The 22409-nt window shown below is 30.5% G+C and overlaps 3 protein-coding genes across 8 annotated transcripts; 1 reads left to right on the top strand and 2 right to left on the bottom strand.

The window, feature by feature from the left end:
* The first annotated feature begins 1148 nt into the window (after positions 1 to 1148).
* LOC114419841 (glutamate receptor 2.9-like) lies at positions 1149 to 6078 on the top strand. 2 transcript variants are annotated; one of them, XM_028385640.1, is made up of 5 exons: positions 1149 to 1403; positions 1857 to 2977; positions 3325 to 3637; positions 4298 to 4720; positions 5409 to 5586. In XM_028385640.1, exons 1-5 carry the CDS (start codon positions 1214 to 1216, stop codon positions 5468 to 5470), a joined length of 2109 nt encoding a protein of 702 aa, XP_028241441.1. In that variant the 5' UTR covers positions 1149 to 1213; the 3' UTR covers positions 5471 to 5586. The 2 variants fall into 2 exon arrangements, with proteins under 2 accessions (XP_028241441.1, XP_028241440.1); XM_028385639.1 differs by having other exon boundaries at positions 1152 to 1403; positions 4298 to 4710; positions 5409 to 6078.
* Positions 6079 to 12732: 6654 nt separating this feature from the next.
* LOC114419842 (nodulin-related protein 1-like) lies at positions 12733 to 13442 on the bottom strand. The gene has a single exon (XM_028385641.1). The coding sequence runs from the start codon at positions 13394 to 13396 to the stop codon at positions 13037 to 13039; it is 360 nt and encodes a 119-aa protein (XP_028241442.1). The 5' UTR covers positions 13397 to 13442; the 3' UTR covers positions 12733 to 13036.
* Positions 13443 to 15080: 1638 nt separating this feature from the next.
* LOC114419845 (remorin 1.4-like) lies at positions 15081 to 19332 on the bottom strand. Of its 5 annotated transcripts, none has more exons than XM_028385642.1 (6): positions 19138 to 19332; positions 18425 to 18499; positions 17215 to 17460; positions 16464 to 16851; positions 15838 to 15919; positions 15081 to 15406 (listed from the first exon to the last, which is right to left on the bottom strand). In XM_028385642.1, the coding sequence occupies exons 1-6, from the start codon at positions 19220 to 19222 to the stop codon at positions 15212 to 15214; spliced, it is 1071 nt and encodes a 356-aa protein (XP_028241443.1). In that variant the 5' UTR covers positions 19223 to 19332; the 3' UTR covers positions 15081 to 15211. The 5 variants fall into 5 exon arrangements, with proteins under 5 accessions (XP_028241443.1, XP_028241448.1, XP_028241446.1 ...); XM_028385647.1 differs by having other exon boundaries at positions 18425 to 18519; XM_028385645.1 differs by having other exon boundaries at positions 18973 to 19332.
* Between the last annotated feature and the right edge of the window lie 3077 nt (positions 19333 to 22409).

Consider the following 22409-nt stretch of genomic DNA (forward strand, 5'->3'; position numbering starts at 1 on the left):
ACATTTAGGGACGAAGGTAGTAATTGACATTTGATGTTAAACTTTATAAAATGACACTTTTAATAATTTTATACAATATTAATATGTCTAAAATAGAATTTTGGCCCCTCATCTGAATATTTGGTTTCAATTTTATTTATCAAGTTTAAAAAGTTTCATTTTGCTTGCTTAAAGTGTCTTTATTAGATTAATTTGGTTAATATAGTTAGTACTATTAAATGTGTTAACAATTTGTATCATTTTACCAAAATTACCATTAAAATTATTGAGACTCAATCTCTCTCTTTTTATTTAATCATTTTCTCATTTAATTATTTAATGTGTGTTAATCTTCGTATCTAATCATTATAAGTAAGATAATGTCTTTATCTTTTTAATACATAGCATTTATTGTAAAATAACTAAGGATATTTGAGTCAAATAATTAATGCAAAAGATAACTTGAAAAGAATCTTATAAAAATGACAAACAAAATTGAAAAAAGAGTTTTATATTTAGAAAAGAATGTAGTAAATCAACTTAATTAGCTATACATAACAAACTTTGAGAAATATTAGGTCAAATAAGTGTTAGTCACGTTAAAATTAACACTATTAATATAAAAAATTAATAAAACTACCAATTTTATCTAATAGAATCAAAATAAAAATTTTAAAACTAAAGTAAAAAATTGAAACCAAAAATTCATATGAACGACCAATAAATTCTACTTTAGCCTATTACTTTTATAAATCTAATTATTACATATATATATATATAATTCTAATATAATAGATGAATTTACAAATTTTTAAATAATATTTCACCATATTACTTTTATAACAGAAGTAAAATGTTAATTGTTGGTTTGATTATATATTTATAAATAAATGTTTTTTTACTGCATAAATAAACTTTTGAATTATGTAAAATTTAGTATATACGATCACATGATATAACAGTTGACTTAATAAAATTAAAAATATATATTACATATAGAGATTGCCTATGATGTCATTCTATAAGTTACATGGGGATGTCATTTGATCTGATATATAGGAATCCGCGTGGGTTAACCTATTCAATAAAAGACTATATATGTACGCAAATCAACAGAAATTTAATTCTGTCACTTAATTAATTGACAATGTCAAACCTGCATGAAAGTCTAAGTCTTCACTATTCCCTTCTATGCCTGTTTTTTCTTCTTCTATGCCTATGGGGAAGACCCTTCATGGCAAAGGAGGCCATACCAATACCAATAGGGATAGTTCTTGATTTGAACTCCTCAATTGGAAGCATGTCTAATAGCTGCATATGGATGGCATACCAGGATTTCTATGAACGTCACCCTCATTACAAAACCAGACTTGCTCTTCAAACCCGAGACTCTCGGGATAATGTTGTCACAGCAGCATCTGTAGGTAGTATTTCCCCACCCTCCCCCACTTTTAATTTGAGAGAATTGAAAATACTATATTCTATGATTTGAATAGAAATTTAAAAGTTTTTGGTACTGTTTTTTTTACCAATTGTTGAATGGATTTTCATTCAATGAAGCTCTCTCCTTCTCTCTTTTAGTGTGTTTAAACTCATTTGACTAGCAAGGGTCTAGCTCTCAATCAAAAGTTATTGTAAACTCTGTGATATCTCTATTCGATTCCTATAGATAAAAAAGAAAAACTCATATAAGTATTAATTAAAAAAATATATGTACCATAGCAGCTTTAATTTAATTTAGCTCTCAAATTTTAGCATTTACATTCCCGTTACTTATATATATATATATATATATATATATATATATATATGATCTTTAATTAGTTTAAAGAATAGTTTACATAACATAATAACCATGAATGACACTATATATGCAGCTCAAGAATTGTTAAATGAGAAGGTGCATGCAATCATTGGACCACAAACATCAGAACAAGCTTGGTTCGTCATAGAACTTGGAAGCAAAGCTCAAGTGCCAGTGATCTCGTTTTCCGCCACAAGTCCATCGCTTTCCTCGACCCAGAAGCCTTATTTCATTCGCGCCGCCAGGGATGATTCCTCCCAGGTGGAAGCCATAGCTGCCATTGTCCAAGGCAACGGTTGGCGCGAAATAATCCCCATATACGAAGACACCGAATATGGCAATGGTCTTAACCCATATCTAAACGATGCCTTTGTAAAAATTGGCACCCGAGTGCCTTACAGAAGTGTCATTAGTCCAGGCTCAGGGGGCGCCGAGATTTCAAATGAGCTCAAGAAGCTGAAGTTAATGTCTACAAAAGTGTTTCTTGTTCACATGAGCACTGACCTTGGGTGCAAGGTGTTTCTGGCTGCAAAGAAAGAAGGGATGATGACAATTGGATATGCATGGATAGTTACTGAAGGCCTATCTGCAGAGGTAGACCCTATGGTGCTAAAATGCATAGGAACCATGCAAGGTGTGTTGGGAGTTAGGCCAAGCCCAAAACACACTAAAAGGCTTGACAACTTCAAAGAAAGATATGGAAATACTGTAACCATCTTTGGATTGTGGGCATATGATTCTGTTTGGGCATTAGCCAAGGCTGTGGAGAAAGTTTGGGGGGAAAACGTCACTGCTACCCTTCACAACACAATCCTGGCTACCAAATTCCATGGCCTCTCTGGTAATTTCCATTTGGTTAAAGGACAACTAGAGCCATCAATTCTTGAGGTGTTCAATGTTGTGGAGCAAACAGAGAGGAGCATTGGAAATTGGATGCCAGAGAGGGGGCTTTCTAAATTAGAGCAACCAAAATGGCCTGGTAACACAACAGAGCCCCCAGCAAAGTTGAGGATTGGAATCCCACCAACAAATAGTGTCAATGAATTCAAAAAATTTCTCAACTTCTCCTTTGATGTGTTCTTTGAAGTCTTGAAGGTTTTACCCTTTCCCCTGCATTATGAACTCTTACCTTTTGAGAAACATGGAGAGACTGCTGGTACCTACGATGAACTTCTTATGCAAATCAAGGAAAAGGCAAGTTTTTCAGTTTTTCTCTTTTTCACAAAGCTTTCTTCTTCTTTTTTTCCCTCTTAATTGTCTGGTGGCCTAAGCACGATCGAGGTGGACGACCATAGAGTGTCAATCTTATTTAGTTTATATTAATATTAAATAATTTTGCTTTGATATCTGTTGAAATTTTGTTTTAAAAATTTTAATTATGAACGAACTATTGATGATTTTGAAGCAAAATAAAAATAAAAAATGTAAGACAAAATTCAAATGATTATGAGAATATATTTTCTAAGTTCGCCCACAATACCAAAAATCTTAAGATCAACCTTATTTTTTTATTCCTTAGGGCTTCATTCTTTTGCATGCAGAAGTATGATGCCGTGGTTGGGGACGTGACAATTGTGGCTAAGCGCTCAGAGTATGTTGATTTTACAATGCCATTTTCAGAATCAGGTGTGGCAATGCTGGTTTTGGCGAAGCATGATGAGAGACAAAACATTTGGATTTTCCTGAAGCCATTTAGTTGGGACCTTTGGTTGACAACTGGTGCAGCTTTCATCTTCACAGGCTTCATCGTTTGGTTTTTCGAACACCGCTCAAACACGGAGTTCAGGGGCACTCCAAAGAACCAAATCGGCATGGCTCTCTGGTTTTCCTTCTCAACACTCGTATTTGCTCATAGTACATTCTCTAACACTAATTACATGCAGAGTCTTTAGATTATATACATATCACATCATAATATTTCATAATAGCATATCCAGACCCACCACATTGACAGTACCTGTGATCTACGTTCTGCATAGTATTTAGCATAAAATGTATTGACAGATAATCTTATATAGGCATATAATTTAACTAAAAATGTGTGTTTGAATGAGTATGATAAAATTAATTTTAATTAAAATTGATTTTAAATTGATGTGATTTATATTTAAATATTTTTATTATAAGATTGAGTTGGGATTTAGGAGCAGTAAAACTTATTATAAAAAAATTTCATCCAACTTATAAACTTCTTAAAATTGTTACATATAAAAATTAATTATGAGTTTGTAATTAAATCTGAAATTTTGTTGAAATCAAATATTAGAAATTTATTTAAAATCAATTTTAAACTTGAAATCAATTTACCAAAGTGAAACCAAATACTTACAAAAATTAAAATGGAAAAAACTGAATTTTAGAAGAGATTATATTTCCTTTTTCTAGACTTTGATTCCTTCTTACTCATTACAAATATTGTACAAAATACTAATATGCAATAACTTCAGGTTTCTTCACCAAAAAAAATCTATATTCTTAAATTCGAGTTTTTCAACTAAAAACCTTTGATGACAGGGGAGAAGGTAGAGAACAAATGGTCACGATTTGTGCTGATTATATGGTTCTTTGTGGTACTCATCATAACGCAAAGTTACACTGCAAGTTTAGCTTCAATTCTCACGGTACAGAAACTGCAGCCTCAGTTTATGGACGTAGAAGAGATAAAAACAAACAATTTCTTTGTGGGGTATCATAAGGATTCCTTTGTGAAAGGGCTACTAATTGAAAAGTTAGGATTCAATGAATCTAAGTTAAAGGGTTACCATGGCCCTGAGGCCTATCAACAAGCTCTGTCTCTTGGAAGCAACAATGGAGGAGTTGCTGCTGTTTTTGATGAAATTGTCTTTATTAACCTCTTTCTCATGAAATATGGCTGCAAAAAGTATCAGATTGTTGGACCAACATACAAAACCGATGGATTTGCCTTCGTAAGTCCCTGTATGCATCTGTCATTTTCAGTGTTTTTTTTTTTAATGAATTATGATCATAATTTTAAAATTAACCAGGCCTATTGATTGTAAGAGTTTCTCAAATGCAATTACAGAGTTTACACTCTTAACTCCCAATTCAACTTTGAGTTCTTAATTTATTTTTAGTGAGTTTCATTTTATCTCTTCACTCACAATTATTTTTTTAAAAAAATATTTTTTTATTAGTGAAGGATAATAATTTTTTTAAATATCTTAGTTGTAGTTGTTTATATATAAGCAATTTCTATAAGAAATTTGTAAGAACTTATTTGATCAAATGATATATATTCTCATGTTATTGTATGGTTGAAGTTCATTATGTATGTGACTATGATCGATCTCAGCCAATCATTATATGAAATTGAGATTCATTAATTTTTTCTGATAAATTAAAAAGTTCAACTTATATCATATAGATATTGATTGAGACAATAGAAATATGATAATAATTTTTCAAGAAAAAAGAGTATTACACATTTTTTACACTCTCTTTATAGAGAAAAAAGTTACCAACCAGTGTAGAACTATTCTATACCGCCCGGTGCATCACCATTCAACTCCTCTTTTTAATGCATTCTGGTATTAAAAGTTTGTATTGATAACATTTCTTTTGTGATAAATTGCTAACAAGTTTTTCTGTCTTTTTCTTTCTTCAGGCATTCCCACGAAACTCTCCATTGGTTCCTTATTTTTCGAGGTCGATCTTAAACGTCACTGAAAATAAAACAACCTTTGATGGGATTAAGAAGAAGTACTTCTCAAGAGACGTCATAAGTGAAGATCCAAGTACCAGAATGGCATTTAGAAGCACTAACTTAACATTAAAGAGCTTTGGGGGGCTTTTCATCATCATATTGTTCACTTCATTTCTCGCAGTCATGGTCCATTTATTTAAGTTCATGCATTCAAAATGGACTGCTCGAGACTTTCAGCGATCCCTTTCGGAGATGATGACTGAATTGGCAAAGCATTTCAACAAAGAAGAGTGCTCTTTACATCCTCCTCAAATAATGGAGGAAGGTTCACTTGACCCTGATGGCACCAATTATCAATCAATAATTCACAACGAGGAAGATCTTAGACAGCTATAGTTGAACTTCATAAGATGCATACATACATTGCTATATAGAGTACTTCATATCTAGCCTTGTCGAGGCCTCATGCTCAAGGGCTCGTTGTGCTGTTAATATCATTTTGGGATTATGTAGTTTATTTCATCTTTCCATTCAAATGGCTACGAATCAAATTTTAGATCAAAATAGATACCATTTTGAGATGGTGTTGGAATATTAATTATAATTTTATAGATTAGTATTGTTTAATTATTTTCTTAAAAATTGAGTCTCATGATCAATAAAAAAAGAAAATTACATTAGAGTTTTCAATTTTTTTACTTTTTTCTCTCGTGAGATTCACATGTAATTTTCATCTTATTTATGTCCTCTTTTTTTAATATTAGTTGATTTTCATATTTTTTATATAAATAAATATAATTAAACAAATTTCACATCTTAAATAAAAAAAGGTTTAATATCGTATCTAAAAATTAAAAATAATTTTTTTAAAAAGATTAATGTGTCATTAATTAAATAAGTAGACCATTTTATAACTTTTTAAAATTTGGAGACTCTTACCCTTAGGCAAGTGTGTTTATTCATACAAGTGTGAAAGTAGAGCATCATCATTTTCCCAGGAACTTTAATCCAATGCCTAGAAATTTAAACATTGTCACAATTTAAATTATTAATATTCCAATTCATGCTTTTAAATTATAAAACTTAAAATAAGAACATTGAAATAAACAAATTTTATGATTTTGATCCAAACTAAACATGCAACAAATATTTTTATCAAATAAATAAAAATGGTTAGAAATTATGAGTTACTCAAACATCAATCTCAAACATCCAAAGAGTTGTTGTATCCCAAATGTTAATTGAGAGTTAGGGGCATTAATTATCTTTATATCCAATTCCTTGAAAATAAAAATACTCAATTTTATAACTTATTTCTTAACTATCCATGAGAAGACAAGTTACAAAATCTTGATATATCAAAATAAATTCTAACGAGAGATTTAATTAGTCACTCATGATGATGACACAAGTCATTCCTTGATACGTTAAATCCATAGGCAATTTCTAGGGTGGGGAATCTGAACAAATCCCCCACGAGAAAAAAATCTGGTGTGTAGGATCAAGATATTTCTTAAGATAAGTGTGGCACTATTATGAGATTGCTTGCACCGTATTATTATTATTTTTGAAAAAAAAGAGAGTAGAAGATGAGAGTATTGTTCTCTCTTCCTGATACCGTTCTTTTTCTTGATTTTGTTTCCGCCTCGTTCATCGCTGCAAGCCCCCCATCTTCTTCCACTAAAGTTGCTACTATGTTAGTAACTAATTTATTCTACCTTTTTATTAATTAATTAATGATGCGAAATGAACGAGAAATACTCACTGTGGCAAGCAACTGAGAATGGGAGCAGAAAATATTCAAAACCGTGTAAAGATAGCTCAAAGGATTTAGGTATCAAATTTTAAAATCTTACAATGAAAATTCAAAATGAAGGGTATAATTGAAAAAAGGTTTAAAGGAAACTAAATTTGACAATACAAAACAGTAGATACAGAAAAAATCCAGCTTAAAATCTTTATTAAACGAGAAAAGACTTTTTTTTTTTTTTTACATAAACATAACAAGTCAAGTGGTGTTTTTTTTTTATAAAAAAAAAAAGATGACGTGGGATTTCACTTCAATGGATGTGGACACTGGAAAGAGAGAATAGCTCAGAACAAATTCCGGAGGAGAGAGAAAGCAGTGTATCACTAATCCAGTGCATGCCTCTCTTTGATAGTGCTACACTTATCTGGAGTAAGGTCCTAATCCCACGTGTCAGGTTTGTATCCCAGGGGATTTGTTGAAGTCCCCCACCCACCTGAATCCATACTCAAAATGATGAAAAGCGAGAACGAACATTAACTATGCGTTTGAATGAGTCTCGATAGAATTAATTTTAAATCGATGTTGATTTTATATAATTGATTTTAGAGTAACATGATTTTTGTTTGAATAATATATATTAAAAAATTGATTTTTTAAGAAAATAATGTTTGGATATTTTGAGTCATAATTAATTTTGAGTGTAAAATTACTTAAATAAGTTTTAATGTCTTTGAATACTTATTTGTTATTTTAATTTGCTGTTATAAAAGCAAACTAAAATTACTAAATGAAGATGCTGTGAAGTAAAGATGGTAATAATTTTTCTGAAATTAAGAGAACAAGTAAATGTAATAATAAATTTTTAACTATTAAAATAGATGAAGTTTTACTAGTATTTTTAGTATAAGTTCTTGAGCAAGGATTTTGTGATCAAGGTATGATCTTTTAGAGATTTTGCAATAAATATAATGCAAAGATCTTTAAAGTGGAAAATGAGTTCTTGCAAAAGAACCGTACACAATCTTAAAAAATTACAAACAAAATAAACAATAATCAATCAGCGGAAAAAGAAAAAAAAACAATGGAAGAAGGAAAAAAAAATAAGAACAAAAATGCAAGAACAGAATGATAAGAAGGGGAAAAACATATCTTCCTTGAGTGGGCGTTGATGGTTGCAGGAGGGGGAGGGGGAGGGTGAGGGAGGGAGGGGGAGTGGCAGAAGGAAAAAGAAGGGGGAGGAGTAGGTTGTGGTGGCGGAAGGAAGAATAAGGAGGAGAGGAAGGGAGAGGAGGAGAAGGAAGAAGGGAAAGGGTAAAAAAGTGGGAAAAAATGTTGAGTGGGAGAAGGAGTGAGTGGAGCTTGGGGGAAGAAAAGGAGGAAGAGAGAGTGAAAAAAAAAAATAAAAAAAGGAGAAAGTGGGACATTGGGAAAGTAAAAAACAAAGAAGAAAGTGGAACATTTAGAAGAGGATTCATGTGAGATGTAAAAAAATTGTCAAAGATTTTAAAATAAAATCTATCATTAAAGGAGGAAAAAATGAGATAGATCTTAATATATCTTCAATTTTATATGACACTCAGAGATAACATCCACCCATGATCTAATATTACAATTTGAAATCTATAGATTCTGCTCTAATAAAATATAATAAATTGAAATAAGAAAAAAGAAAAAATGTACATGTCCAACTATACAACTATAGTCCGCCACAAAAAGTGTGTAGAAAGTACAAGGGTATTATGAGGAAATATCTACATAATGATATTTTATATTTTCTTGAATCAATTCAAGTTGAATTGAAAGTTCTCCTTAAGTGTTTCAAAGTCACCGTGGGTTGAAGGGTTGAACGTGAAATTAAAAATTGTGTCCAAACATATTTTTATATAATCAAATCACGTTTTGACCAAAATCGTTCACCTTGGTTACACCATCAAACCTAATATGCTCTAAAACGCTCATGCACGCATACTCTATTCTAGAGAAAATGAGAAAAATATTATACATGACCATCCAACTCACTCTCATCTCACTTAAATAAAAAAAATAAAAATTTTGAATTGAGCGACAGAGGCTATCTTCATATATTCAGAACGAATAATCGAAAAGTAATTAAACCAAAAATGCATAAATATAAAACCTGAGAGATTATATATTTTTTGTTTAGTTTAGCTTTCGGTTCTTGTTATAAAAACAAAATTATCACAATAATCAAACATAAATTTTTTCAGTAAATAAATATTTGCTCACATATTAGCACAACTAGACCTTTGTCAATCCAACACATTAGCCTTTTTTAATTTGTATGAAATAATATATATATATATATATATATATATATATCCAATTTACAAATATTTTACGTATAAATCATGTTTTAAGAAATTACTTATTTGTATTTATAATTAGTAATTCAAATCCAATTATTCCCAATTTTTAAAAAGTACTCACAATATTCTATGATGTGCAAGAAACGACGACCTGCAAGCCTTTTTTTTTTTTAAGTTCAAAACTGCATTATATATCAACAAAACAAAAGTTAATTACATAAGACAAAATGAGAACAATGTTTATCTTGAAAAAAATGTTGATGCACAGTGTTAAAGGAAAAATGTAGGTTTTTTAGTTAGGAATCAGTGTTAAATTGTAACATAATATATTAAACGTGTTTGAAACACAAGTGTGAGGTCGTAGGTATTGTATAATTCATGAGCAGTGCCCAAGGTTATCAAACTCGAGAGTTTATGCAGACTCGTGAGAGTTTTATAGACTCGACTCGTAAACTCAACTCGTAGACTCGTAAAAGTCTATTTCATATAAAAAATAATAACAAAATATCTATAAACAACATACTAATTAAATATTTCAACAATATAATAAAGCAAAACACTAAATCATAAAGTTTAAAATATTTAAATAATCAAGTCTAGTAATAATGCATCACTGCTAAACAATAACTTGTAGAGGTTATAGTAGTAGTAGATCATTCTCTTCGAGGATTTGATGTTATTAGAGAACAAGAGTTTGATATTATTAAATGTGAAAATTTTGTATTTGAGAATAACACGTTAAATAAAGGTATATTGAATGTTAAACAGAAAACAATAAAAAATGACTTACATTTTGGTCTAGTTTTCTTAACTTGCTAACTCGTTGACTCGGTAGTAAACTCGAGAGTTTACCAAGTTTACTTAGAATTTATCCAAAGTCTACTAAAAAATGAGTTTACTCAAGAGTCAACTCGCAGAGGACAAGTGGACTTGTAAACTCGTAAGAGTTAACGAGTTAACTCGAGAGTTTGATAACCATGGCAGTGCCTGCTTATAATATTATTGTTGAAATCGAGTATAAGTACAAAGTTGAATATATGTTAATTTGTGAGATACATGTAAACTTGTGATGGTTGATTGTGAGATTATGAGATGTTAAATTGTGGGCATGATATTTGATTGTGAATCAGTGTGTGTATTTAACACTTGATGTGACAATAATTGTGTTGTGAGCTGTGAATTATACAATAATCTGACCAGTGTTTATATTGAGAAAAGTGTTTATGCACAGTGTTAAAGAGAAAATATAGGTTCATAGTTAGGAACCAATGTTAAATTGTAGCGCAATGTGTTAAACGTATTTGAAACAAGAGTATGAGGTCATGGGTATTGTATAATTCATGAGCAGTGTTTGCTTGCAAAAATTATTTTAGGGGTTGGACCTGAATCAAGAAGGTGAGACCTTAACGGATTCTTCGGAGTCTAGGCCTTGGGGGTAAAAACACTCAGTTTGAGTACTCCTTTAAGCCTATGTTGATCCCATATGGTTAGAGCATTCTCGCAAAACGGAGTGACCCTAACTGGTCACCCTATGATTTTACTTAGTGAGACTGACCTGACATATCCATTGTGTGACGTGTCTTGTTATGTACTCCTAAACGCGTGTCTTATAATTAATAATTTCATTCAACCCAAGCATGAAAATTTACAACATCATTATATCAATCAATTATATAATTTGGAAATACAAAACCATATAGATTTGACCACTTTAGTGGTTAACAAATCTTTCTTTAATATGTAATTGCAAATTAATTATTTTATGTAAAAGTAAATAATTTTACAAATAAAACTATAAAAAGACATTACCAAAGTCATAAAATAGCCAAGTGCAAATCCTGCAAACACAAGCCAAATAACATGCAACATATATAATACATATATCCATGTATGGAATGTAACTTTCATTTTAATATATATATATATATATATATATATATATATATATATATATATATATATATATATTCCAAGTGAAAAGAAAGAGACTTATTTTAATAACTTAAAAATAACTTCCAATGACTAATATAATTTCAAGTCTAACAACCATCACATTAAACATTTTTTCATTAAAATTATTCCATAATTACATGAGTTATTATTAGATTAAATAATCTAACAATCCAAATGATCTCTTAAAAGCCCACCAAATTCAGAATTCACTAGATTGCTTGTGTTTTTGTCATCAACATTGAACGTAAGATACGACCGACTCAAGAGTAAACAAACTAAAGCTCAAATTTTAGAGGTTTATCAATAAAAAAATATTTGTTTTAAATTTTTTGAAAGCAAAAAAGACTATATTTAGTAAGAAAAAGGTGACATATGTTAGCAAAAAATATTTTAGCAAAAATATGTTAACAAAAAAGCCCCATATATAATTCTCTCATTTAAAATAAACATTTTTCTTAAAATTTATTTTAATCTTCACTTATCATTGCAGTAACAGTGGGCCTTGAGAAAACCTTCACCCGGAGGAAACAAAGAAACAAGCTTAGGCTCTTTAGGCTTTAGCACTAGAAGCACAAAAACAAGCTCCTCCAGTGATGTTGTCATCCATATGGGCTGAGTCTTTACAATGATTTATAGATTATGAGTTTATGACTCATTTTAGCAACTTTACAATGATAAAGATATATCAATTTTATGTTTTAATATTTCAATTAAGTGAAATAAAAAAATATAAACTAAAATATAATTTAATTAAATATGCTTATATTTATCTCAAAATAAATCATAAATATTCAATATTTATAGTAAGGAAAATACTTAACACATTCCTAATATTCAATTCACGTAGGTCTTTCTAAATATGAATTTCATTCTTCAATAGGTTTCATTTTAATGAGACCCATATGCATATGAAATAAAACTAACAAGAAAGTGTGTTAGGGGAAAAAAAAAATACTTGAAAGCCTGTTGCATATTCCTTTCTTTGTATGTGCGATAAAGAGATACTAAACGTCCCTATCCTATTCTCATACCTCAGGACATATAATTTTTTTTATTCGCAAGAGTGGATAATTTTCAAATTACAACAACTCACACGTTATTCATTTAGCTAGACTCCCTTGTCCCCAATACATGAATTTAAGGATACCTTCAACGTACGAAGTCCAATTTTCCAGTACCTATAAGAGAAGAAAATTCGACACAATTCAATTACCATCATAGTTATATTTATACACAAGACAAGGGAAACAAATACTTAGCTAAAAAGAAGCCGGCCGGAAGTACTCTTGTTTGGAATTAGAATTAAGAGAACAGACACAGAAGTCACTAATTAACTCTACAAAGTACAAACACCAAATCACATTTATTCAACCATACATCATATAACAACAACAACAACAATACTAGAACTAGAAGTGAGAAATTCAAGACTTTTTTTTTTCCATTTTCTTTTTTTACAATAACAAGATTTAAATCTATGATCTGGTGCATATTACCCAAACCCCACTACTAGACCGAGAATAAGGACTCAATTAAGGTCTTATTTAGTTGCTTTGTAACTACTTTTTGAAGAAGCCTCCAGCCAAGTTTGCAAGACCACCTAACCCACCACCACTTTCTTCACCTTTAGACTCTGCAGGCTGTGAAGGAGCAGTGGTATTATCACCCTGGTAATTATGCAGATAATCAGCAGCCTTGTCAACATATTGCCCTATGCCTTGTTTGTCATCAAGTTTTCCATACTTCCCCGCCGCGTCGAGAAGATCGCCGGCAGCGTCAGCCACCTTGGCCTTGTCCACTTTGTCGCTGTCGCTCTTCAGAGCCGACTGCGCCGCCTCCGCCACCAGCTTCGCGCTCGTGATGAGTTCGGTAGTGGACTGCTCGCTGGGGGGCTTGTTCTGGGATTCTTCGGAAGCCATTGATACTTACTTATTGAAGCTTCTGCAACTACAGTTCTGTGTTATATATTTATAGAGTGGGGGTGAGATTTTGTGAAAGAAATATCTGTGGAATTTGTGTGGTGCAAGATATGTGGGTCTGGCTTGTGCTCTTATCTGTTTGGGCATTAACACATGTCGTGTGGTACTGTTTGCTTTGAGTGTCGGCAAAACCGTGTTGCTTTCTGAGGATATTGAGCAATGACTTCCACGCGTTCATGTTTTTTATTGGGTGATACCATAGATATGATTCTTATCTTGATGGGTATAGATATTTGATAGTTTTTTTTCTTTATCTATATGATGGTACATGATACTAATACGAAATATTTATTGTCATGAGAGTGATTAATCTAACCGTGAGCATATACTTTCTAACATAGTTTATTTTATGTTTAAGATCAGAATTTGAATTTTAAATAAAATTTGATTAAAGAATATAAATTATTACTACCTTGAAAAGGTGACGATTACAAGAATGGCGGGAAGTGAACAGTATCCGACGACATTCAGGGACATTGTGATTGCTTGATATATAACGGTTGAAGATTTGCAGTGTGGTGGGGAACCAACTTTTCCCATAATTATTAAATTCTGCATTATGCACACTATAGTAGTCCAAGTAAGATGGCATTATTTCAGCCAAGTAGCAAATTAGTGAACAGTTGTGCATCTTGCTTGGATTTACTAAGAATAGCAACATTTAAATTGATATGATTGATACTGCCACACTCTGTTTGGCAGGTGGAGATAATAAATAAAAAGAAAATGAAAACAAAAAAAAATACTTTTTATGTGATATAAATTAATACAAGAGAAGAAAGTATTTTTTTTCTATCTTCTTATTTGTTTAAATAAAAAAGTAAGAAGTTTAACATATTGACTGTAAAAATATATTTATTTTTGCATAAATGTTTTTCATAAATTATCATTTTATCAATGTATTTGCATGTAATTTGGGTGAAATTTTGTTTTATTTATAGATATTTGATCTTAAGTTTAACTTGCTTCCCCATATTTTGTGAAGTGAATATTTACTGCATCAGTTGTACGCTCCTTATAGCTTCACGTGATATAGGCGTGAAAATCTTTTCCATAGGTTATAAACATAATTATGTTTATAGCCGGGATCTCTATGATTGGTATGATCACAATCAAAGTAGAAAGTCAATTTTTTTTCCAAAACAAATCTAAAAATTACTTTTTAGATTTGTTATATTTATACGCCATTAGTCTGCCTACATATAAAAAGTCTATTTTTTTCATAAATATTATTACAAGTTACAATTGCCTCTCTGTTAAATATATACCGTTGATGCTTAATGATTGGTTTTATAATTTTATACATTTGTTTCTACTTTTTTTTTTACAATTTTTTTCAATTACGGTTAAAATTAATATTTTTAGAAAATTATTGAAGTAGAGATTTGAAGCTATTTTCTTCACCTTAAACTCCCTCTTCACTAATAAAAGTCTATCTTTCCGGATAAAGAGTTTAATTTTTCACATTCATAAACTGTGGTAATCAAACTACGAAATCAAGAAAACAGGAACTAATTTAGACCTAAGTTAGCCCCACATGTCTTCAGTTTTACCGAATATTCTTTCCCACTCCTTTCCTTTTTTTTTTAATATATATATAAAATGGAAAAATATCCCACTACAATGTGTAAAGAGAGCTTTACAGTTAGAAATCACAGAATTGTAAAACAAATAATTAATTACATATTCTTTTTGTTATACCCAAACTTTAATTAGTGATGTTATGTAATATGTACATATATATAATTGGTGTTGTTAGAAGCAAGAGCATGGCCCTGGAATTTTGCCCGTTGTTCTAATTATATTTGCCTTCTCTTTTGCTTTGAGCACTTCACTCCTTCGTCTTTCCTCTGCTTGTGCTCTTGCTCCCCCTGCAATTTGACTAATATAGTTCATCTTATCTTGATATTTCTTCAACACTTTCGCCCTTTTCCGTTCACTTTCACTATGCTGCATGTTTCATATATATTCAATAATTAAGTAGAATTTAATTGAAACAAACCAATAGAAAAAGCTTTTTTTTTTTTTACTATCTATCATCTAATATTAGATCAATTGACATGAATGATAAAATTATTAAACTTTTATGATAGTAATTATACAAAATTATATGTAAAAAGATTTCTAAGTATATGCTTGGTTTGTACAGTTAAAATTGTTGCGATACACGTTTCAATACAGATCTAACAAATAAAAGTAAAATAAAAACAAAAATAAAGAGTTTGATCCTTTGACAAAAAGTATTTTTGCCTCAAGAGTAATATGCTCTTAAATTATGATATTAAAATACTTACATGTCAGAATTAAACTGTAAGCACTACATATGCACATATAATTTAAGTAAGCATGAATTTGTTGTTGAGTTGAGGGAGAAACCTCACCTGATGCTTATTTAGCTTGCGTATTGCTTTCGCCTTCTTCCTCTTTTCCCATGAATCTATCGTTTCCAACAACTTCTCGTACCTGACAATTTATATTCAGTGCATGAATGAAAAATGACATGTGATTGAAAAACAATTTTCACTGTTTATTAAGTTTTTTTTTTTCTTCTGAAGTGTCATTTTTGTACTAGGGAAGAAAATATATAGAGGGTAAATGTGATTTCAGAAAGACTTATTCAAGTCCTGATATTGAGAATGGTTTCTTTGCTAGAATGTCAACTCAAAACAACTGATAAATGGGAGTGTGCAAAATAACCAAATCACACCAATTAACCAATTTTGAACGTAAATTTAGAAACAATTTAAGTGTCTCTTGAGGTGAATGTTTACAATTTTGATTTTCAATGAAACTAATTGTGTAAAATCAATCGTGATTTTAAAGCTTTATATGTTCCACTGTTTCTTTTTTTCAAAAAGTGAATCAGCAATAAAATTTAATATAAAATTTTTAATCTAATGTAAAAGCTATATAAAGTTAAAAGACAAATCATTCTAATGGGTTTGGTTTGATTTTTCCAAAGAATATCCAAACCATGTCCATATCCTATAGTGATAAGTATACATACCTTTCTTTGATCTTTTCCAACTCCTCCCTCTCCCAGGCATCTGCTTTTGTTCCATTGGTACCTGGTCTTGCTGAAGTCTGCCTGATTGGTGGCGGTGGCGGTGGTGGCAATGGAGGTGGCGGTGGCCTTAAAGGCATTTGCTGATGAACTGGTGGAGCAACTCTTGGTAGTGGGGTCTCAGGTTTTATTTCACCAGTGTTCACCGAGTGCTCATCACCAAAAGTTGTAGTCCTTTTTGGGGCTTGGATCTCAGGTTTTTTACCATCAGTGCTACTCTTCACCTTTTCACCAAAAGTTGAACTCCTCCTCATTGATGGTGCAGGGGTCATGGTTTTTTCAGGCCTCTTCAAATCCACTGTAGCATTGTTACTTTGGTCATTTTTAAACCCTACTTGTGAAGCATTGCATATGCAATTCACCATAATGGTGTTAAAGAGAGTATAAAGTATTTAGAGTAAATTACACACTTCTTAAGATTTTTGTTAGATTTCACAAAATCTTTCCATATTTTAATGTTTAAAAAAGTCTCTCTTACAATGTACGTGGTGTAATATCTTTTAAACAACTAAGGGGTTAATATAATTTACAAGAAATATCAGTGTAATATTTTTCAAAATAATTAAAAAGGGTCCTATAGCTATAGAAAAAAATAGAAAGATTTTGTGCAATCTCACGAAACCTGATGAGGTGTCCACTGTAATTTACTCTATTATTATTATGACTCAAGCTTTGTGTTCATGTCTTTAATTACCTGAGAACTGCCTTGATGTGCCACCAAACTGAGAAATTGGAGGTTTTGTATCATCCACTTTGCTTTTGCCTCTGGTCAAAGGTGTCTCCCTCTTTTTCTTTTGCTGTGGAATTAGTGAACCCTCTAGTGAAAAAATTGCGAATGCAGCAGCAGCTACTGCTGTGGCAAGCTCCATTTCTGCGTCATAATCATGACTCATGGTTCTTGAAAATTGTCTCTGAAACCAATTCTGAGCCTTTTTCTTATCTGCAGAAAATTTTCACTAGAGTTTGTTAATTAGCAGATTGGCTAATTCATTTATCAACCAAAAATAGTAGAAAGAGAACGAATAGCTAGCCTCATCAACGTGTTCACAATTTACATGCTCCCCTTTATAAATTCATGCTTCGAATTCACTTCATAAAGTATTGCTTGTTATTAAAGACTTTTCATATTTAATTATTAATGGTACTCCTAGTTTTGTCGCATCAAATATACAAACTAACAATAAGTTTATTTGTAATGATGGAAGTAAATGTCAAAACTCTAACCGTAAATATCGAATGTAACCCGAAAAATTATCAGAAATCTAGAATGAACATAATTTAATGTCACTCTGAAAAGACGTGTGTTAATTTCTCCGAGGATTTCTCTTCAAAAGAGAGGAGGATATAACGGTCTGACTCATGCAGACTTTACAGGGTATCACATCTTTCAAAAATTTCTTCGAAGAGAAAAATAAAAACCACTGGTTGGAGGATCAAAAAACCTTCTTTGAGCCATGAGGATCTAAGAATTTCTCATGACTTTTGTTATCATCATCAAGAAAACAATTTTTGGTAGTAATATATATATATATATATATATATATATATAAGCTTTAATATGTTATTTTTCTCTCCCCTTTTTGTCCCTTAACTTAGTTAAAGATGGTATTAACTACATTAAATCACCCAGTTATAATTTCATGTTGCATTTCCTATTCTAATTAAAAACAACCATTCAACTTAAAATAGTTAACAATTAAGAGAGAATGTTACTTTTTTAACTTAATACTTTTTTGTTAGAGGTCAAGTAAAGAGACCAAAATCAGAGACATGTGATTAATTTCATTCTGTTAAAGATGGCACAATATCCCAAATTCTCAGCTCTTTCCGGATGACATTCTTTCTTGCCTATTACTACTACTAATAATTAACAAAGCCTGCAATGGAAAAATTAATTACATCACCTTTGAAGGATGGGGTTTTCAGTGTTGTAACTTTCTGATCCCTGCTGCCACCCAGATCAGCTTTATTCTTCTCCTCTGCACCAGTTAATTTCGTTCTAGCAAAAAGTTTTCAGCATATAGACAATGTTTATGGAACAAAAAACTACTATATACAATATACACCTATTGTTGTTGTATGCATATGAATGCCTAGTTAAAAGACCTCTAATATGTGAAAAAGGTTGTGCAAAATAGAAATTAAGGTAATTTTGTGTATAGCCCTTCTGAATTATATACTAATGCTCAAAGGCTATGATATTCTTGATCACCCACTAGGTTCACAAAATGATTGACATTCAAATATTGCAAACTAGCCTTGATAACATTAATAACTATATTGTCAGCACAACCCTACATGGTAATTAAGATGAAAACAGAAGCCTCTTTCTTTATTAAGAAGTAAAATGATCCATTCGCCTAAATTATATGAGTGGTGTGGAAACTACAATAAATGATACATGCATGTTACCATCCAACATTGCTAAAGGGTGAAAGCAAGAATTGCTAACCTTATCTGCTTCATCAAAGTTTCCATTCTATAGGAAGAAATATAAGAATTTTCTGATCTCTAACTTCCCTTTTATTAGCAAATGCTTTGTTATCAACTAATCAGAGTGGTTGGTTGGTGCTTATTTGAAAAGGAAGAAACCTAGTACAAGCAAGGTTAAATATACCTTGCATGTGTTGTCTGGTTTGGAACTCAATTAAGTGCCTTGTGGGGGAAGACAGGTATTCTTTTCTTCCTTGGAAACTTACCATTAAGCATGGGATTTTAATTGGTTTTCTTGACCACAATTTCTAATCTAGCAGATTTCTCAGATGAAAATTTGTAAAAGACCAAAGTAAATTTTCTAGGAAGAAGGAAAAAATATGTATATATGTCAGATTTTTACTTTAAATAAAAATTGTGTCCCTTTGAACATTTAATGCACACTAGCCTGTGGAAGTTCCAAAGGGTATAAAGTATAAAGAACAACTGGTTCAATGATGTCTTTAGCATCTATGCATGACATGAGAGAGAGACCAATGGGTTTTTATGTGTTCCATAACTAGCTTTGCCTGTGAAATTATTCAAAAGAAAACAGCTACTTCTCCTTCATTTTTCTACAACATATGATAGAGATACGAAGAAATGAAAAAGAAATACTACTCTGTTTGTGATATAATAACACAGATCATGTGATGTAAAGAAATTAAAAAAATGAGTACGTATAAATTATATTTGTAAACATTTTTTGTGATATACTATAATATTGCTCAATTTTTTTTATAAGAATAATATTACTCTATTTAAAAATAAGATTGAAAAATTGTCAAATATTAGTGCATATAAAAGGATAAGATTTGTAAGTGATAAAAATATGCACATAAATTTCTAAAAAAAAAATAAGCGTATATAAATAATACTATTACTCTATTTTTAAAAAGGTTGTCACATGTGCAGCCAGGGCAGAAAGTGTTGCAGACCTTTATGCTATGATCTTAAAAAAAATATAATGAAAAAGTGACTGCTGCATGAGATTGATGAACACACAAATAAATGCATTTACCGATGCTTGCATAAAATTAGTCCAATACTTAAATGCATGCATACATGAGCGCAACTTTTCCACCGTATTAACTACGGTTTGACCAATTGAGATCACAAGATTGTTCCCAAGATTTTACCTTTGCACTCCCTTCGTCATCTAATAATTATCGCTTGTGTACGAAGAAAACTTTTTATTTAAAAATAATTATTATTTTAAATTTTTAATATAAAATTAATATTTTTTTATCTATATTTCTTATTATATTAATGATATAAATAATAAAAATTAAAAATACATGAAGACAGAGTTAATTTTATAAAATTGATATTCTCTTTTATTAATTTATTATTATTTTATCTATGTAAAACAACCTATGATCATAATTAAAATAAGACTGAGAAAGTACTATAAATTAAATTTAAAATCTAAAAGAGGTTTTTAATTATAGATAAATATAAAAAACAAGTTTATTATTATTTTTTAGGATAGGACTGTCTAAGTTTTATGAAGTTTACAAATGTTTTAAAAAAAACTAAATAAATACATTTTTGAAATGGAGAAGCAATTGACTAGTTATTTTGGTGTTTTTATATTAGAATGTGTGATTTTCTCGTTCAATGTCTAAATTTTTTTTTCACTGGAACGTGTGATTGTTCCGTTCAACATAGGTAAATATTTTTTCAAATACAACCTTAAAGCATGACATTTAATTGGTTAATAAGAGGGGAAGTGAAACTTATATATTTTGTGTATGTTATATTATGTGTATGGATGAATGTGTTTGACTTCTTACTTTTTATGATGTGTACCTAAATTATTTTCTTGATTTTTAGTCCATCTTTTTTTTTTTTTAGATTTAACTTGATTACTTAACTTGATTTTTATATATTTTTTTTTTAACTTTGATCATTTGAAAATTATATTTCAAAGTTCAGACCTTATTTGAGGTACAAAATTTCGTGTTCCTTCTCTCCCTCTCTCTTCACTCATCTTCTCCTACTTTCTTCACTCATCTTCTCCTACCTTCAAACTCTTATTCATGAGTTTCTATAGTTGTGAACTTTTTCTTGATTCATCTTCTCCTTGAAGTAGCGTCTCAAATCATCTTTCTTCCTTCTCGCCATTAACCATCAAGAAGCAAATGATTTCATTGATGAACAAGTTCCATGAAACTATATCGTAGTATCATCTAATTATGTTGCATTATGACTTGTTGATGACCTCAGCATATAAATAAAGAGGTATAATAGAATTATTCGACAATCAAGAAAAGAAAAAGGGTATGATTGAAGAAGATAGAGTAGTTTCTAGTTTGGGCAACATTGGAAGTGATAATTGAAAGACTTTGGTGGAGCAAAATGTGCTACCCCACCATGGGAATATGAAGTTGGCTCCAATGGTATTGTGTCTACCACTAACTGTCTAGTAACGTGGAAGTGAATTGGGCTTCAAGTTAGAAGTGTGTCCACTCCATGTAAAAACATATCCGTTTTATCTCCAAAAATTGCCGTTAAATTGTCGCACTATACCATATTTATATTTAAAAAAAAAATTATTCACGCATCTCTCTCTTATTATTAAAGCGTTTCGCAGAGAACTTTTTCTGCATTTTTTACATGCAAATCTTGCACAAATTTTAACATAAATAGGGAACTTTTAAATTATTCATGCAAATAAAGAATATTTATTTATTTATTTCAATTCCATAGAACTAATAACTATTCGATTTGTTTAAAACTGTATGTGCTTTGAGTAGTTTGGATGAACATTGATAAAATTAATTTTAAATAAAATTGATTTAAATTAAAATTAATTTTGAAGTAATGTGATTTATATTTAAATGTTTTATTATAAGATTAAATTACGAGTAAAATATAAAATTTTAAATTTAATCCAAAGATTGCTCAAAATTATTTAGAATTAATTTTAAATTATTTTTTAATATGAATGTCAAGGATGTGAAAATATATATAAAATTAAATATGACTCAAAATTAATTTTTTAAATTGAAATCAAATTCGCATTTAATATTTGTTTCTTAAAGGGATTTATATCAAAACATTCTACAAAAGGTGAAAGAAAGACGTAGAGGAAAAAATATCTCTTGTTATTATTAAAGCAAACAAGTTCTGTGGAGAATTTTTTTCCGTTTTTTTTACCTGCAAGTCTCCGACGGATTCCGATGCGGTGTAACCGAGCGGGATTTCATTATGCATGGGCTCTTCTCTTTTGTTTGGCATATGCAATCTCATATTTTTTTTTTATTTCTTTTTTAGGTGCTTGCTTGGAAGGATCAAACAATTGGATTCCTTGGTCTCTTTTCCTTCTCCAAATATTTACAATCAAACTTTCAAAGTATGCCAAAATATTTTGTTATTTTTTCTTCTTTTTTTCTTGATTTTTTTTCTCCAAAT

Source organism: Glycine soja, chromosome 7 (genome assembly GCF_004193775.1).
Source record: "Glycine soja cultivar W05 chromosome 7, ASM419377v2, whole genome shotgun sequence".
Taxonomy (NCBI): domain Eukaryota; kingdom Viridiplantae; phylum Streptophyta; class Magnoliopsida; order Fabales; family Fabaceae; genus Glycine; species Glycine soja.

Coding starts and splice junctions, on each gene's coding strand:
- LOC114419842 (XM_028385641.1), bottom strand. CDS start 13,396: ATGGCTTCCGAAGAATCCCAGAACAAGCCCCCCAGCGAGCAGTCCACT.
- LOC114419845 (XM_028385642.1), bottom strand. CDS start 19,222: ATGGTAAGTTTCCAAGGAAGAAAAGAATACCTGTCTTCCCCCACAAGG. Junction 18,500..19,137: donor AACCAGACAACACATGCAAG/GTATATTTAACC, acceptor TAACTGGTGCAG/AGGAGAAGAATAAAGCTGAT. Junction 17,461..18,424: donor GAAAACCCCATCCTTCAAAG/GTGATGTAATTA, acceptor AATTTTCTGCAG/ATAAGAAAAAGGCTCAGAAT.
- LOC114419841 (XM_028385639.1), top strand. CDS start 1,214: ATGGCAAAGGAGGCCATACCAATACCAATAGGGATAGTTCTTGATTTG. Junction 1,404..1,856: donor TGTCACAGCAGCATCTGTAG/GTAGTATTTCCC, acceptor CTATATATGCAG/CTCAAGAATTGTTAAATGAG. Junction 4,711..5,408: donor AAACCGATGGATTTGCCTTC/GTAAGTCCCTGT, acceptor TTCTTTCTTCAG/GCATTCCCACGAAACTCTCC.